This window comes from Anabrus simplex, chromosome 1, assembly GCF_040414725.1.
Source record: "Anabrus simplex isolate iqAnaSimp1 chromosome 1, ASM4041472v1, whole genome shotgun sequence".
Classification (NCBI taxonomy): domain Eukaryota; kingdom Metazoa; phylum Arthropoda; class Insecta; order Orthoptera; family Tettigoniidae; genus Anabrus; species Anabrus simplex.
The window spans coordinates 1,225,755,002-1,225,774,276 of NC_090265.1; the positions used below are offsets into that span (position 1 = coordinate 1,225,755,002).

Sequence of the window (19,275 nt, forward strand, 5' to 3'; positions counted from 1 at the left end):
GCAAACGTGTTTAAATTTTATCTCTTGGAGTGCAGGACGCTTTGCTATGCTACCAATTTATGCTACTCTTTCTACGGAACCCTTCAATGGTTAAGAGGTTATTAGATATTTGTTTGCAAAGCAATCGAGCTCGAGTTCCATGTGACTGTTGATAAAATATTATTGGTTTTACATACAACTATTTTACGGTTTTTTGAGACGCCGAGGTGTCAGAATTCTGTCCCGTGGGAATTTATTTACGTACCAATAAACCTATCCATACGGGGGTGGCCTCTTTTGGTATTTTCAAACTCCAGTGGACTGATCGAACCCGCCAACTTGGACACCCAGCCGGGCATCATTTGCCGGTACCTTCCTTATTCGACGGTTAGATTGTCTTTCATTTTTTTCATGTATTACTAGATAGAAGAGTTGTAGACAATTCAGGTATTAACACCAACGTGGTGAGATTATTACCTGCATGATTTTAATAGATTGCTGATGTGCTGAACTCAAGCCTGCACATGTCTACCTCTCTGATTGCGCAACACCGCAACACCGTAGTTGCACTGGCCGCCTCCCATGTCGTCGCTCCTATGCCAACACCATGAATGTGACAGCGCTCCTCCAATTCATTATTTCTCTTAACACTTGTCACGCCTCCCGGCCACATATTGATATGGAGTCCATCAGAACAATTTTCGTTGAATTAATTTTCCTATGCGCTTGTGTAAAGGAAAATGAACCTTAAATACATCATACTCTAGGAGTGGGTAAATATGTCATGCAAACATACATTTCTACAGTATGGCAGAGTAAGGTTTATTTTTCTTTACACACGCGCAGAGGAAAAATTGTTAACACTTGCATCTAGCAGGCCTAAATTGTTGAGAATCATGGCTGTGCCTGACACTTCGCCGGAGGCTCCGTGCTTGATTTCTGACCAGGTCAGGGATTTTTACGCGGACCTGAGAGCTGCTTCGAGGTCCAATGAGCCTCCGTGCTAATAATTGAAGAGCCATCTGACGGTGAGATGGCGGCCCTCTTTTAGGAAGCCAATAAGCAACGGCTGAGGGGTTCGGCGCGCTGATCACGCGTCACCTGATAATTTGCAGGCCCTTGAACTGAGAAGAGATCGTTTGCCAGGCCAAAGACCGTTCAAGGCTGGTACTTTCAGGGGGTTGAAAATATTGAGAGAGGATGGGAGGATGGTTGCCCTGTTATACCTCCTCTCAAAGCAATAATCACAACCACCATTGACCAGGATTCGAACCATGGCCGTTACCCACCCAATTCGTACTCGTCTGCATTCTTACGCATTACAGCATGAAATTCCTGGACCAAAATTTTGAGTCTCTTACCTGTTCTGAGAATTCCGTGCCATCGTTAATGAGAGGCATACAGCGCCAATTAAATCTTTCGTTTGTCACCACACTGATAGCCTGAAAATGATAAAATATCAATTAGAAGGACAACATAATCGTGAGGTTGCAAAGAAAATACATTAATTAAACAGTATTAAATCTGATAAAGGGAGTATTGATCATGTTCACAGTTCTTCATTGCTCTGCTCTCGGAAGAAATATACAATGGATTCGTTAGAGTACCTAGAACAGAGCAGTCGCCGTGAAACTGTATTTTTCGAGGCTAACAAAATTTAACTAGCAGTTTCATCAGAACATGTCATTGACTTAATGTGTTTTGCCTGCATAGTATTTCAAGAATTATGGCTAACCTGACTTAAGGTAGAATCGAATTTTACCTGTTTATTTTTTATTACATACAACATATACAGTGGTTTAAACAAAACTTGTTAGTTTTCTCTAAAGGCTATTGACATTTTTAATAATTAAAATTAAATTTCTAGCAATCGTGACGTGGCAAGCACCACCAACAAATACTGTATAAAAGAAGAAATCCAGCTACCAACACGTTAAAAAGTTCAAACAATAAGACGTTTCACGGCGTCAAGTCATTTCAAACTTTTGATGATTGTAAGGTAATCGCTAATCAGTAATTAACGAAAAACAATAAACGTTAGCAGTAGTTCAGCTGTCATTATTCAGATCACAGTTAAATCTGGTTTGAAATTAGTTAGAGTGTATTTTATTGTAGTGAATTTTCTATTGAGCGAAAAATTGAATTAGAAACTTCAGTAATGGAGTGACCACTATGACGTGATGGGTCTCACCATTGAACAGAGAGGCAGGGATCACGTAGTATAGTGGGAACATGCTTAATTCGTTTTTCTTATAAACCATGATATAGAGAAAATAGATTTTTACTTACGAGGACTTAATCTAGTCTAACATTTTAAATGTTACATTACCTTGAATACCGGGCGAGTTGCTCGTGCGGTTCCCGGCCCGCAGCTGTGAGCTTGCATCCGAGAGATAGTGGGTTCGAATCCCACTATCGGCAGCCCTGAAGATAGTTTTCCGTGGTTTCCCATTTTCACACCAGGCAAATGCTAGGGGCTGTACCTTAATTAAGGCCACAGCCGCTTCCTTCCAACTCCTAGCTCTTTCCTATCCCATCGTCGCCATAAGACCTATCTGTGTCGGTGTGACGTAAAGCGAGTCGCACAATAATATTACCATGACTGCCGACGATCCGATATGGATTCATATCATCATCATCATCATCTGTTTACCCTCCAGGTTCGGTTTTTCCCTCGGACTGAGCGAGGGATCCCACCTCTACCGCCTCAAGGGCAGTGTCCTGGAGCTTCAGACTCGTGGTCGGGGATACAACTGGGGAGAATGACCAGTACCTCGCCCAGGCGGCCTCACCTGTTATGCTGAACAGGGGCCTTGCGGGGGATGGGGAAGATTGGAAGGGATAGACAAAGAAGAGGGAAGGAAGCGGCCGTGGCCTTAAGTTAGGTACCATCCCGGCATTTGCCTGCAGGAGAAGTGGGAAACCACGGAAAACCACTTCCAGGATGGCTGAGGTGGGAATCGAACCCACCTCTACTCAGTTGACCTCCCGAGGCTGAGTGGACCCCGTTCCAGCCCTCGTACCACTTTTCAAATTTCGTGGCAGAGCCGGGAATCGAACCCGGACCTCGGGGGGTGGCAGCTACACCACAGAGGCGGACATATGGATTCATATCTGATCCATATTGTAGGACCACTGATCTTACTTCGAGGTCATTTGTATTTTATATTTTATGTTGTATTCCAAGCTATAAATGAAGGTATATGCTGTTATTCTGTAAAGCTATACTGTATAAGTTATTGTAAAACTTACTTCAGCGGAGTCTGTATAGACCTACTTTGCTATTTCTGGCAGCCTGATTTAGGGGAAGTGTTTATTCGTCTTGCATATAAATGTTATATATTAAGTTGACGAGCTGTTGGTGGAATAGTATTATTTTTTTTTTCGAAACATGACTGTTTAAAATTATCTCACTGTTGACCATAACAGACTTTAAAAATAATAATCTAGTGGTTTTCAAAATGTGGGGTTCAATCCTGGAAGGGGGACAGCATGAAGTGCTAGGAAGGGGGACCAGCGTCCATTTCTGTATAAAAATTAGAACTAGTCTAAATAATTAATATCAGAAATACACAAGAAATGAAGTTGTATACATTCAAAAAGCATTAATTGTTGTAAATATCAAAATATTAATAGTTCAACGACAAAATAAAATCCGTATTCCAGAAGCAACATTGAAAAGAGTCGTAATCTCTAGAGCTTACATGTGCATATTGTTGAACATGGCGGGAGTGCGTTACCGCGAAACAGATGACCACCTTAAAGTTAGTTGCTGTTACACCATAGTTTATGAATGGTTAAAGTGATATTTTATGACTATTTGTATTTCCCTTTCCTTCTCCTACGAATAATAAACTAAAACGAAATAAAAAAAGAACAAAAAACAAACACATTAAATGTTGGCTGAAAGCTGGTAGTGCACCAGGATGTACACTCGAAATATTTAGTATCTCGTGTCCAGAAGTATTTATTTCAGGAAGAAATCAGTACAGCCCTTAGAATCTCCTAGTACCTGCTTACACACTCTCCCTCATTGGTCACATCCATCAGACGCCTAACACATGCACACATCTGAACGAAACACACGCAGATGGGAAGGTACTTGCTTCTCCGCTTGCCCACAGGTCCCTTTGATTCGACATTGAAGGGAGAAGGGAATGAAGGGAGGAACTACATGCCTCATTCAAGGCAATAGACGTAATGTGTATGTCAATTCAGTGAGGGTCAAATTCTCCAGTTTCTTTGTAATTCTTGCGTGTGAGGTCTGGCTGAAATGTTAGCGGTCTCGCGCTTAACCACTGTAAGAAAGAATGACCCTTACTTTCGTCAATATATGCCTTGTTAAATACTACTACTACTACTACTACTACTACTACTACTTATTATTATTATTATTATTATTATTATTATTATTATTATTATTATTATTATTATCCCCAAAAACTAAAGTAAAAATTACCTGGCATTAAATAATTATGATTATCAGAGATGCAAGGGGGTTTGGAAAACCGGTCCTATGAAGTTATTGTCAGCGTTGAAAAACAATCAAATTCCTTATTTTGGGGTGGGATTACATAGTACATACCTCATCGCAATTAAATTACAGTTAATGAATTGTTTTCCTTGATTAGGAAAAGCTAGTATAGCCAGAGTGTTTAACCATAGAAACATCTTAATCAGTCCCCGAAAAACTGGAGTTGGGAGTGGCCTTTCAGTGCGCAACGTAGAAAGCCACACCTCCTGGAAGACGAACACATGTAACGTTGCCTTGGTTACTTCTCCTTCATCCTCAGGATTGGCCAAAATCTTCGCCCAAACTTTACCTGTTTCCTTTTCCACCCGGAATTCTTGTGATCGCGATTGTACGTCTTTATACCTGGTTACTACCTGCATAGGTTTGTAATTACATTTTTGGTTATTTTATTTCACTTTTTAATTTGTAATTACTATTTTACATATTATAATTCTCACATATAAATGTCTATACAACTAAAATGTGTTAGTACTATGCTTGTATTTCCTCTTTCCTTCTTCTAGATATAATAAAACGAATTAAGAATATAGGAAACAACAAAATGCTATCAAAAACACATTAAATGTTGATTGGCAGCTAGAAGTACACCAGGTTGTGCGTCTTCATAGCTGATTACTGCCTGCCTGCATGGCATTGCAATTATATATTTTAAACTTTTTATTTGATTGTTATTATTTAGTTACTATTTTTATCTATACAAATTAAAAAATGTATAATAATATACCCCGCCGCTTCTGTTCACCGCGTAGCTTTTTTGTGTTGTTCTCGAGTATTTATAAGTCAAATTCTTTTTTCTTATTCCGCTTCATCGTCTTCTTCTTCCTCTACAAAGAGAAATTCATTGTCATCCCCACCCACCTCCAAGTCCTCAAAATCATATCTTTAAGGTGTTTGACAACATTGTGCAGCACAACACAGCTCACTGCTAGATTTGGTACTCGTTCTAATGAGAATCGCGCACAGATAACAATGATAGGGTATCTTTGTTTCAGGTGACCAAGCACTCCTTCTATTACAGCTCTTTCCTTCGCGTGTTTAAGATTGAAACGAATTTGAATGTCGTCTACAGAAGGCTTGAATGGCCTGATCAGCCAAGGGGGATATGCCATAGTCGGAATCACCCAGTAAACAAGCGGCGCCCTCGTAAATAGATATGGTGACCCGTACAGCACTCCTCCATATCCTTGAATCATGCATAGAGTCAGGCCACTCGGCGCTAACGTTAGTGAATTTTTCTTCAGCATCACAAATGCCTGGACAATAATACTGACAAAACACTTATGGTTGACTAGCTGTTACCCACGGCTTTGAGAAAAGTAGTTGCTCTTCCGCACTGCATTAAGACATTATCTGGAACATGCGACATAGAACTGTATATGTGAGAAACTGTCCTCTCTCAGGTCGAAAACACGAAATAATACGCGTTTTTTTATTTCTCAACGAGATTCCTAATACCTATTTCCACGTCTGTAACATCTTCAGTTTTTGAGATATAAGTGTCCCCAAATTAGGACTCAAACGCTTTATCAGTCCTTCCCATCCCCGCAGTTAAGTGGATTTACTGAAAAAAAAACATGTTCCTTTAATTGTAAAGGAGATTAAATACCAATTTTCACGTCTGTAACATGTTAAGTTTATGAGTTATACTGTAGACACACTCATTTTAAAAATTCACTCCTGGGGCCGATGACCTTCGATGTTAGGCCCCTTAAAACAACAAACATCATCATCATCATCATCATCAACAACATCATCATCATCATCATCATCATCAAAAATTCACCCGCTTTTTCAATTAACTTACTTTCACCCCGAAGTGGATTTCCCGAAAACAAAATAATACGTTGCAATATTTCAAAATGACGCGAAAACGGTGTAATCATATCCGGAATCGCGGAATAAATTCGTAATTGCCCTTACAGCCAAAGGCTACCATTTCGTAGGATAACATTCGAAATCAGGTTATTTTAGTAATGATATGGTTTAAAATAAAATATGATACATGTACTAATCTTGATCGTCTTTTGAAAAAAATTCTGAAGCAAGTTACCTAAGTACTTAACAGAATAAAGTTAATTGGACGTGTATATTTTACGCAGGAATTGTACGGAAGTGAAGGAGATATGTTCAGAATGAATATTTATGTTGTGTGTAATATATATTCACAGGCAATTTCATTACATGTAAATATAAAGTACATACAGGGCGAGTGTATTGGAGTAACTGAACATAATTACCAAAGTGTCCAAAACGTCTTTCATTCGTTATATTTTATGTTTCAAGTTGAATAAAATACATAAAATCAGTATCAAAACTCTCAAGATGATGTGTCCTATGAATTACTAAAATGTCTATTGGATCGGGACATCACAATTGGAAGGAAGGTATCACAACCACTACACCACAGAGACGGACAAGTTGTTTCTTCGTAGAATTGTTCCGACGTATTCAGAGACATAGTTGTTGTACTGGCAAGCAGTGACTTCTCTAACGATATCTAGGACAATGTTATTTTTGTTAATGTCATCCGAGGCCATGAATATTGTCCATGCATGCCCGAATGTCTTATTAAATGATTCTTACAATAGTGAGGTGACATTATTCTGAAATTAAGTTATGTTTGCATGCAGAGGTCTGTGTTATTTTACAAGTGAAATGATTGGTATTTGGAATGGGATGCCATGTTTATGATAACAACGTTGACACAGTCTGCAGAACCTGGATATTGCAGTGCTTGTGTCATGGTTGTTATATCTGTTGATTATATGTTGGTGCCAGTGTCGAAATATAGCTTATCTAAATGGTGGCGTGCCAGATGCGACCGTGCCGCATGCGACCCGTGCCACTAGCGACCGCATAATCTGTAACCGTGCCGGATGCGACCGGCGTTGACAGGATGCGACCGGCGTTGACAAGCAAATTGTCATTTGATAAGTTGTGTCATCACCCGAAATAAGGTAAACTAAACGAAGTGCAATGTAATTTCAAAAAGTCTTATAAGCAGCTACTGTCCCTACTTTACATAACACTTCTGGGGGAAACTCGTTTTACAACACGAAATATGGTGATGCGTTTACGTCTTTTCCCACCGGGCGAGTTCGCCATGCGGTTAGAGGCGCGCGGCTGTGAGCTTGCATCCGGGAGATAGTGGGTTCGAATCCCACTGTCGGCAGCCCTGAAGATGGTTTTCCGTGGTTTCCCATTTTCGCACCAGGCAAATGCTAGGGCTGTACCTTTTTAAGGCCACGGCCGCTTCCCTCCAACTCCTAGGCCTTTCCTATCCCATCGTCGCCATAAGACCTATCTGTGTCGGTGAGACGTAAAGCCATTAGCAAATAAATAGTATATTCCTAAAATATCTCCATATATGGAGCTGCGCCTCCATGTCTGGGAGAAGGTACCAAGCAGGTTAGGTCAGTGCGTTGCCGGACGACTAGTTACAGCTACTTCGGTAGGCTGCTGGGTTCCAATACCCCGTCGGCCATCCTCGAAAATTATTTCTCGTGGTTTCCCATTTTTCATCTCCAGGAAAATGGGCGTGGCATTTCATTTCGTAAATTCCACAAATATTGGCTGGGAATCAAACCCGGACTGCCTTGGTGAGAAGCGAGCAGTGATGCCACTGGGCTCGTTTCTATTACTCCCCACTCTATCCGGTTCTTACTGCGGGTCAGGGTGTGTAGCAGATTTGGCATTCTTTTACGGCTGGATGCTTTTCTTGACGCCAACCATTAGAGGAGAAATGCTACATGTTAATGTGGTGGTGGTGGTGGTGGTGATTATTGTTTTAAGAGGAAGTGCAACTAGGTGACCATCCTTTATTTAACACTAATCAGGGAGAAAAATGGAAGGAATCCGACTCTGCGAAAAAGGAAGATATCAGCGAAAGAAAGACAAGAGCCACGAAGGGCGTGAAAACGAACGGCTCTCTAGGCCTAGAAAGTTCTAATCCCGTGGGGGTTGGAATAGAACAAGATTGGACAAGGAAAGTCGGATAGGATAGATGAAAATGAGGAGCCTGGCACAAGTAAGTGGAAGCAGTGCTAGGACTCAACTCAGTGCCCCGTGGTCACTAACCCACGCTCCCAAGTTGAGAGCCCCTTACGACACGCAGGGAATACCGTGGGTGTAATTCTACCGCCCCCCTCCACAGCGGAATGTGGAGTTAGATAACTTTCTTCTTTAGCATGACTTTCCTCTGGTTCATCGATTTTCTGGTACTACTGGTACGTAACATATTGGTTTATCATAGTACTCCACGCATTTGATTCCTTCTCTGTGGCACTGATTGGAATGAGCAGTGTGCACACTGAAAGGAATAATGGCAGAGGATTGTTCACGGCTGTCTGCGGCCTGGTCATTCCAGGTCGGGAACTTTGGACTGTTAGATCGGCAGCATAGTACTGTTAAAAATGAGAAAATGTGCGGTTTTCTATTTTATCGTGTATTTCGTAATTATGATAGCATTGCTAGTAACTGCGACATTTCTGTTGACTTCATTGTAATGACCTATGATGATTTCAGTTGGCAAAACCACAAGGACAGTCTTTCTGATGATGTAAAAAGACAGGTAGAGCGTGAGTGCCTGCCATTTTCATCAAACTGCCCAACGCCACTGACTGGCAGTAGGCAAGTGGGCCTACCATCATAATGAAAACTTACCAAGTTGATTGTGACTGACAGTAGGCAAGAGGACCTGCCATTATAATTTCCTAACCAAGTCTTCACATGCGAAAATACGTATGGTGACTTGCCCGTCGCTTTTCTGAGTTACTTTAAGAGCTATGTAGTTTAATATAATCTTATTCACAACGTGTAGAGTATTTAACCTAGAATTCTGAATACAATGTAGAATTCCGTAGCGAAGCACGGGTACATTAGCTAGTCATATCTAAATTTGTATCAGAATCTAATTACGCTGTACCGGGGACTCCGAAATTAAGTTTGAATCCCTTTCAGAAAACAATCGATAACGTTTTTTTAACAAAACACACGAGTATCGTTACGAAAATATTGCAAATCTTGGGCTAGAAAGACTTAGAAGTAAGAAGACGAGCTGCTCGACTAAGCGGGATGTTCCGAGCTGTCAGTGGTGAGATGGCGTAGAATAACATTAGTAGACGAATAAGTTTGAGTGGTGTTTTTAAAAGTAGGAGAGATCACAATATAAAGTTAGAACTCAAGACGACATATTGCGGCAAATATTCGTTTATAGGACGAGGAGTTAGGGATTGGAATAATTTACCAAGGGAGATGTTCAATAAATTTCCTACCGGGCGAGTTGGCCGTGCGGTTAGGAGCGCGCAGCTGTGAGCTGGCATCCGGGAGAAAGTGGGTTCGAATCCCACTGTCGGCAGCCCTGAAGATGGTTTTCCGTGGTTTCCCATTTTCACATCAGGCAAATGTGAAAGTCGATGTGTACTTTAATCAAAGACAAGGCCGCTTCCTTCCCACTCTTAGCCCTTTCCTATCCCATCGTCGCCTATAATATATATAATTTCGTGTGGCTATTTCTAGCCGGGTGCAGCCCTTGTAAGACAGACCCAAGGATGAGGGTGGGCGGCATCTGCCATATGTAGGGAACTGCGTGTTATTGTGGTGGAGGATAGTGTAATGTGTGGTGTGTGAGTTGCAGGGATGTTGGGGACAGCACAAACACCCAGCCCCTGGGCCATTGGAATTAACCAATGAAGGTTAAAATCCCCGACCCGGCCGGGAATCGAACCCGGGACCCTCTGAACCGAAGGCCAGTACGCTGACCATTCAGCCAACGAGTCGGACATCGTCGCCTTAAAACCTGTCTGTGTCGGTGCGACGTTATACCACTAGCAAAAAAAGAAGATCCTAATTCTCTGAAATTATTTACGACTTAGGCCTACTTATTTATCGTGTCCTATTAGTACCAGAAGTGTCCGAGGACGTGTTCGGCTTGCCTGGTGCAGGTCTTTCTACCTGACGCACATGGGAGGCCTGCGCGTCTGGATGTGAGATTATGATAATGAGGTAGGGAAGGATGAAACCCGGTGTCGGCACGTACCCTACTCCTCTCGAATAATGCCAAGGGGTCTGCTCAATGCTTTACGTCCCCATCCGACGGCCGAATCACCATCAACAGCATCATATTCCCTCACTTCATTTGAACACTGCGAAGAAGTTTAGATTTGAATCCAGGCTTGTGGTACGCAATCTAGTGATTACAAATTGTATACACCAACTTTCCTACCCTGCCGGCCTACATTCTCATGGTGAATTTTTTTTTTCATCCGGGCTAAGTGGCTCGACGGCTCAGACGGTTGAGATGCTGGTCTTCCGACTCCAACTTGGCAGGTTCGATCCTGGCTCAGTCTGGTGGTATTTGAACGTGCTCAAATACGTCAGTTTTGTGTCGATGGATTTACTGGCACGTAAAATAAGTCCTGCGGGACTAAACTCCGGCACCTCGGCGTCTCCTTAAACCATAAAAGTAATTACTGGGACGTAAAGCCAGCAACATTATCATATTTTTCTTTCGACCAACGGCACTCGAACCTGCTAACAACGGTGTCAGACCTTTATTTTAGAAAAGACTAAGTTAGCTACTGATAAGCAATCTGCCACTTGGTGACAGCCCTTAATGCAAATCAATTGTAAGTGATTGATGGGTCGCATGCGGCACGGTGCATATCCGCTCGGTCGCTATTGGCACGATAATGGCCGGGTCGCATCCGGCACGGTCGCATCTGGCACGTAACCATCTAAATGACGTACGGTCAGATTTGGTCGAATTCGCGGGATCCTGCTCATTCTGAAAATAGAATAGGTGACTTCGGTGAGATGTATGATGTGTTGATAGTTTATATTTGCGTGTTTCCTTTGCATTGTAAGTTCATGTGTTATATTCATGATCTGAATCCATCAATTTAGGCGCGAAATGTGATTTTTATTCCAAGATGTCTTTTATTTGATCGTGTAAATAAATAATCCCGTCCACCTCTGTGGTGTAGTGGTTAAGTGTGATTAGCTGCCACCCCTGGAAGCCCGGGTTCGAGTAGAGTTGGATTCGATTCCCACCTCAGCCATCTTCGAAGTGGTATTCCGTGGTTTCTCACTTCTCCTCCAGGCAAATGCCGGGATGGTACCCAACTTAAGTCCACGGCCGCATCTTTCCCTCTTCCTTTTCTATCCCTTCCAATCTTCCCATCCCCCACAAGGCCCCTGTCCAGCATAGCGGGTGAGGCAGCCTGGGCGAGGTACTGGTCATTCTGCCCAGTTGTATCCCCTGACCTAAAGTCTCACGCTCCAGGACACTGCCCTTGAGACGGTAGAGTTGGGATCCCTCGCTGAGTCCGAGGGAAAAACCAACCCTGGGGGGTAAATATATCAAGAAGAAGAAGAAGAAGAATGTTCAGTACAATGCCATGTCATAATCAGACTTTCCTATACGCGGGAGAAGGCAGTAAAAACTTCGTCGTGTTGATGTAAACAACAGTAGTAACGTCCCGAGTAAGAGGAGTGAGGGAATTTTGTCATCTTCTCCTCCCCGAGAGGCTCTCATCCCTGCACTAATTGGTGCGAAAAACACGTAAATATTCTTTCTCTAATTACAGAACGAGATAAAGTACAAAATTAGTTAAAACATATTTAACATCAGTCAAATTTATACTGTTCATGCCTCCTTAACTGCGAAGCAAAGCGAAGCAAGGCAAAGTCATTTCCGTACAGGCCATGAAGGCCCTTGGAGGGGTGGAAGGTAAAGGCTTCCACTATTCGTAACCTCTGCACGTGATGGGGTAGAGCGGTTAGCTCTACGCCCGGCCATCTTTGCCCCCAGGAATTAACCTGGTACTCATTTTTCGTGTAGGCTGAGTGAACCTCAGGGCCGTGTGCACCTCCGGAAGTGGAAATCTCGTTTCTTAAATTTTAGGACTTCCTGACGGATATTAGAACCCACGTCCTTCCGGGCCCTTAAATGTGGTATTTTAATGTATAAACTAGATTTTTGTAATATACTAGTTAACCTGGTGAAATACGTAGGCATTGGATACTACTTGAACGATGTTATATATCTTCATTATTCCTTCCAGCTGATATGGTTGTCTGTCCTTCATGAACTTCGGCCCGCAACGCCGTACGAAGAATACGTAGCAAATATCGAGGGATATCCAGAACCAGGGTGTGTTGATGTAGAACAGTTCTGCTGCACGGGGGTCTGAAAACATAGAATGTCTTTTATTAGATTGAATAACGCATCTGAGTGATTACATTGTAAATAAATCACTTGCTTCAGGACATTGGGTATTCGTGAATGTACATATTATATACATAAATAGACATAATCACATAAAGTACCCTCTCATTTTAAGTAACGTATAACGTATCTCGTAATGTATTAAAAGAAAGTCTGAGTATTAACATGTTATTAAGTTAACTGATTGATTGATTGATTGATTGATTGATTGATTGATTGATTGATTGATTGATTGATTGATTGATTGATTGATTGATTGATTGATTGATTTTTTAAAATTATTATAGTTGCATACCCATTGTACTATCTGAGTTCCAGCTAGCTTCCAGGATGAAGAATAAACAGATAACATTGCATTAAATGTTATGGCTACCTACACAGTGGAGCTTCATTGAACGAGTATGCTGAATGGTTAATTAGTTTTATGGATGTTTTACGTATTTCTTCTCAACTTAGTAGACTAAAAAAATGAAGTCCTCGACCCTGTCTGACTCTCTCTCTATCTGTCTGTCTGTGACGGCTAATCTCAAGAACCACCCGATGGATTTCGATGCGGTTTCCACCGTTCTATTAAGAATTGATAGAGGAAGGTTTATGTATATAAAAAATATCTCTGTGATCAAAGCAAGCCGAGCAGTAACGATTTCGGTGAAGCGAGTCGAAGAAAAAACGGCCGTTCGTGCCCCTTTTCAGCTTACGCTGACTAAACCTTTAAAGATACATCTCGACCCCTCTAACTAAGGCATCGTATCTGCATAAAGTGGTCCGCCTCTGTGGTGTAGTGGTTAGCGTGATTAGCTGCCACCCCGGAGGCCCGGGTTCGATTCCCGGCTCTGCCACGAAATTTGAAAAGTGGTACGAGGGCTGGAACGGGGTCCACTCAGCCTCGGGAGGTGGGTTCGATTCCCACCTCAGCCATCCTGGAAGTGGTTTTCCGTGGTTTCCCACTTCTCCTCCAGGCGAATGCCGGGATGGTACCTAACTTAAGGCCACGGCCGCTTCCTTCCCTCTTCCTTGCCTGTCCCATCCAATCTTCCCATCCCTCCACAAGGCCCCTGTTCAGCATAGCAGGCGAGGCCGCCTGGGCGAGGTACTGGTCATACTCCCCAGTTGTATCCCCCGACCAAGAGTCTGAAGCTCCAGGACACTGCCCTTGAGGCGGTAGAGGTGGGATCCCTCGCTAAGTCCGAGGGAAAAACCGAACCTGGAGGGTAAACAGATGATGATGATGATGATCTGCATAAAGTAAATTGTTGAGGAGAGCCGTTTAATGTTTTGAAAATTTCCAACAAATCAGAGAGGTTTTCAATATTAACGAATATGAGCTCGACGGAATGCATTTACTGACTAGTTTACTTTTCCCCATAATGGTGTTTTAATTTATTAAAGGAATTTACATGTAGTTACGATATTATTGCACTGGAATTATCCAGTGGAGAACATCGTATGTGATGAAGTTTCGATGTTCTTCATTACAGATGTGTGTCCGTCTCCGTAGCGTAACGGTTAGTGTTATTAGCTGCCGTCCTCGGGGGCTTGGGTTCGATTCCCGGTACTGCCAGAAATTTAAGAATGGCAGGAGGGCTGGTATGTGGTTAAAGTGGTACATGCAGCTCACCTCCAATGGGGGTGTACGTGAAAAGAGCTGCAACACCTCAGGATGAGGACACGAGTTTACTTTCTTATTAGAGATGTGTGAACCACCAACTGTATAAATCAAGTTACGTTGTTATTGTTTCGACATTTCAATTCAATAATGATCATCAGGTTCAAGTTATAATATCTTTTTTAAGTTCAGTTTAATTTTTACCCCTTAAAGTTATCTAAGAGAAAAATATGACTGAACTTAATACTTTTGAGGTTGTTGCCTGTGAACAACACATCGTTACAGACCATGGAGTTTCAGATGTCTTTCAGAATAAATGACCAATTTAAAGAGTAGGCGACCGAGCTCGATAGCTGCAGTCGCTTAAATGCGGTCAGTATCCAGTAATCGGGAGATAGTGGGTTCGAACCCCACTGTCTGCAGCCCTGAAGATCGTTTTCCGTGGTTTCCCATTTTCACACCAGGAAAATGCCGGGGCTGTACCTTAATTAAGGCCACGGCCGCTTCCTTCCAATTCCTAGGCCTTTTCTATCCCATCGTGGCCATAAGACATATCTGTGTCGGTGCGACGTAAAGCAAATAGCAAAAAAAAAAAAAAAAAAAAGTAGGCGATTTGGAGGGATAATTATTACCGGCAGTTATTATTTTTACCTGCCAGGTTGAGTGGCTTAGACTGTTGAGGCCCTGGCCTTCTCACCCCAAGTATGCAGATTCGATCCTTGCTCAGTCCGATAGTATTTGAAGGTGCTCAAATACGTTAGCCTGGTGTTGATAGATTTACTGGAAAGTAAGAAAACCTGCTGGACAAAATTCCGGCACCTTGGCGTTTCTGAAGACCGTCAAAATGAGTTAGTGAAGCGTAAAAATAACATTACATCTTTATTACATTATTATTATTATTATTATTATTATTATTATTATTATTATTATCATCATTCTCTTTTCACATTTTTATTGTTTCGAAAATACAAATATAAAAACCTAACTAAATGAACAGTGAAACCACTTGCTTTTATAAGTCTTTGTTAGTCACTAAGAGTGGCGTATACTGAGGGCTACCAAGGCTATCGGTAAAGCCCAAACCTCAAATGTGAACGATGGAAAGGTAAAGCACATTATAATGTAAACATCTGACACATTGTTCAATTTATAAAACTTGAAAGCAATGAGATAAAATGTCGCTCGTATTTCTGAGTGCAAGGTATCGGACACTGACATTGCAGCCCTGGCTCTACGTCCCTCTCCCCACGACTCAACCTGATGCGTATGCCCGATGGTTGCGAAGATCGGGGGATAGGTGTGCTAGGCTTCGGTCCGTCAGATCGCCACAGCGGTTACGTGCCAGATGCGACCGTGCCGGATGCGACCCGGCCATTATCGTGCCAATAGCGACCGAGCGGATAAGCATCGTGCCGCACGCGACCCATCAATCACTTACAATTGATCTGCATTAAGGGCTGGCACCAAGTGGCAGATTGCTTATAAGTAGCTAACTTGGTCTTTTCTAAAATAAAGGTCTGACACCATTGTTAGCAGGTTCGAGTGCCGTATGTCGAAGGAAAAATATAATAATGTTGCTGGCTTTACATCCCAGTAACTAGTTTTATGGTTTAAGGAGACGCCGAGATGCCGGAATTTAGTCCCGCAGGAGTTATTTTACGTGCCAGTAAATCCACTGACACAAAGCTGACGTATTTGAGCACGTTCAAATACCACAGGACTGAGCCAGGATCGAACCTGCCAAGTTGGAGTCGGAAGACCAGCATCTCAACCGTCTGAGCCGTCTGAGCCACTTAGCCGGGATGAGAAAAAATCACCATCAGAATGTTGGCCGGCAGGGTAGGAAAGTTGGTGGTAGACAGTTTCTAATCACCAGATTGCATGCCAAAAGCCGGGATTCAAATCCAAACCTTTTCGCAGTGTTCAAATGGAGTGAGGGGATATGATGCTGTTGATGGTGATTCGGCCGTCGGATGACGACGTAAAGCATTGAGCAGACCCCTTGGTATTATTCGAGAGGAGTAGGCTACGTGCCGAAATCCTACTTCATTATCATAATCCCACATCCTGACGCGCAGGACGCCCAAGGGAGGGTGAAGCCGACAGTCGGATTCGAACCCACTATCTCCCGGATGCAAGCTCAGGGCCGCGCGCCTCTAACCGCATGGCCAACTCGCCCGGTGGGAAAAGACGCAATCGCATCACCATGTTTCGTGTTGTAAAACGGGTTTCCCCCAGAAGTGTTATGTAAAGTAGGGGCTGTAGCTGCTTATAGGACTTACTGAAATGGCATTGCACTTCGTTTAGCTTACCTTATCTTGGGTGATGACACAACTTATCAAATGACAATTTGCTTGTCAACGCCGGTCGCATCCGGCACGGTTACAGATTATGCGGTCGCTAGTGGCACGGGTCGCATGCGGCACGGTCGCATCTGGCACGCCACCGCCACACCAATCATGCGTTCCTTATCGTATATACTTCCTCACGTCATACTTCTGTCTTTACAGATACGAGTGCTGCTATTTCACATCCTTTTGCTTCTACATCCTTGTAGACAGATACTGTTATAAGAGTAATATAGTTTTCTTTATATAGGTTGATCTGCAAAAATGATGGGTATACAAACTTCCAGGTTTTGAGTTCTCAATGGTTGGGTGGAATAGAACCTGTGATCATAGGTCGGACAGCACAACTGATCTTCCGAATAAGCTAATAAACCAGGGCACGATGGGTACGCCTACTGGGAATGCAGAAAAATTCAAAATTTGAATTTAATAATAATAATAATAAGAAGAAGAAGAAGAAGAAGAAGACGATGAATGGAAACTGTATAGGCTTAGTGGTGACCTCATGAGGATGAAATGAATGGTGAAAACGTGATAAACACCTGCTCCCCACACCAGGGGAAATAAAAGTGGTGGCGTGCCAAATGCGACCGTGCCGCATGCGATTCGTACCACTAGCGACCGCATAATCTGTAACCGTGCCGGATGCGACCGGCATTGACAAGCAAATTGTCATTTGATAAGCTTGGTTATAACCCAAGATAGGGCAAGCTAAATAAGAACCAGAAAAAGTTAGCAAAATGGCCAAAAATTGAGAACACTGCTTACTGGTAGGGAATGAAATTATCGTTGTTCTGTTCAAATACTCATCCGAAAACTGTGCACAACATTAATATACACTGAATTAGTCATCGGGAAATACAACCCATACAGCTCTTCACGGAGAACAATTCGAACGATTTCATGAAAGGCTCACAAATGATAATGAATGAGTATATTTCTTACGAAATTTTAAATAAAACATTACTTCGCACACACACACACAATTCAAGATCTCCTTGAAATATGTCAGTGTAATGTATAATTTGGAATGCCATAAACCGAGGTATTCCTTCCCCAAAGAAACCATAGATGGGTCATAAATGGGCATAACGCAAGAGATATTTCAAGGACAAAATCCTAAAAAATTTGGGGAAATGTACAACCAGGCAATCTTCTACTGAATACTAGAATAACACAAGTTCGGTTATATTTAAAAAAGGATTATTTGTTTTACAGTTAACTGATGTGTAAGTACAGATCTTGGGGATCATCAGGACCAGTCCCTGAATTTTCTGGAAACAGATATGGCACGGCAGCATCTTCTTCAGTTGCTTTTCAAGAACTTTCCTGTGAAGTACCAGTACGGAGTGTAATGTCATTTCAACAAGTCCTATAAGCAGCTGCTGCCCCTACTTTATGTAACACTTCTGGATGAAACTCGTTGTCTTACAGCACGAAATATGGTGATGTGTTTACGTCTTTTCCTAAGATATGTCCAAATATGGAGCTGCGTTTCCATGTCTGGGAGAAGGTACCAAGCAGGTTAGGTCAGTGCATTGCAGCACGACTTGTTACAGCCTTGTTAATGCCTTGATGGCACCTTCCTCCAATTTCTAGCCCGTGTAGTTATACTCACAGGCAACACCTCACACAGCATACATCCTCGGACACTCCTGGCACTAAAAGCCAGATGATAAAAAATGTTAATCAATCAATGACTTCTAGTGAGGAGTATTGTTGCAGGTATAGGCCCTACAGCGAATAGCTGACATAGGAAACGCCATGCCCACGCGTGAAGCTGGTTAGTCTAGGCCTTATCTTCGTACAGAGGACCGCATATTAGAATTTACTGCAGAGGTCCCCCAGCAGAAATACTCGCCAAATCGCGGCAGTGCCAGGAGTGGACCGTCCTACGAACATAACGGGAAGACCGGCAACATCAGTATCATTTGCAGTGTGTTCTGCACTACTGAAAAGAAATTTTGCAACGCAGACAGCCTTCTCTGAATAGGTCCATCCTCAACCCAAATACTTCATGTTCACAAATGAGGTCTCGTTTACGAGGAGTAGCAGGTTCAGTTTTGACAACACGTACGTGTAGTCGGAGAACAAGCACCATGCTACGAGACGTTCCCACCGCCAGGTTCGGTTTTTCCATTAATGTTTGGACAAGGATTTTGGGGAGCATTATCAGAGGATCTGTGATATTACCTTATAGAATGGCTAGCGTATCTTATCTATACGCGACGGCATCTGTGGTTGCAACATGATGGAGCACCCCCGCGCTTTACCGACGCATTGCGCTGTCACCTAGACGTGGCCTATCCGCAACGACAGATCGGCCGACAAGAAGTCCCCATCAAAACCCCTTAGATTACTTCTTTTGAGGGTACATGAAATCTAAGGTTTATCGCAGAGAAGTGGAAACTCTGCAAGAGTTCCGGGAATGTGTCTTGGAAGCTGCTCAGGACATCAGTCAAAACAATGAGATACTGAGGCGTGTTCAAGAGAATTTTCTCCGAATGTGCCGAGCATGTATTGCCGCCAACGGTGTTTTCGAACACTGCTGTAACAATGAAAATCATTTCCCACGGCCAAT

At 42.7% G+C, this 19,275-nt stretch overlaps 1 protein-coding gene across 4 annotated transcripts in view; it reads right to left on the reverse strand.

Annotated features, from left to right (window-relative positions):
• The window catches only part of LOC136858213 (very long chain fatty acid elongase 7), a 163,414-nt gene that overhangs the window by 80,933 nt on the left and 63,206 nt on the right, over positions 1-19,275 (reverse strand). For all 4 annotated transcript variants that reach the window (XM_068225452.1, XM_068225450.1, XM_068225451.1 and 1 more), the window contains 2 exons: positions 12,511-12,701; positions 1,341-1,421 (listed from right to left, as the gene is read on the reverse strand). In XM_068225452.1, coding sequence (XP_068081553.1) covers positions 1,341-1,421; positions 12,511-12,701 — 272 coding nt within the window. The remainder of the gene's footprint in view (positions 1-1,340; positions 1,422-12,510; positions 12,702-19,275) is intronic.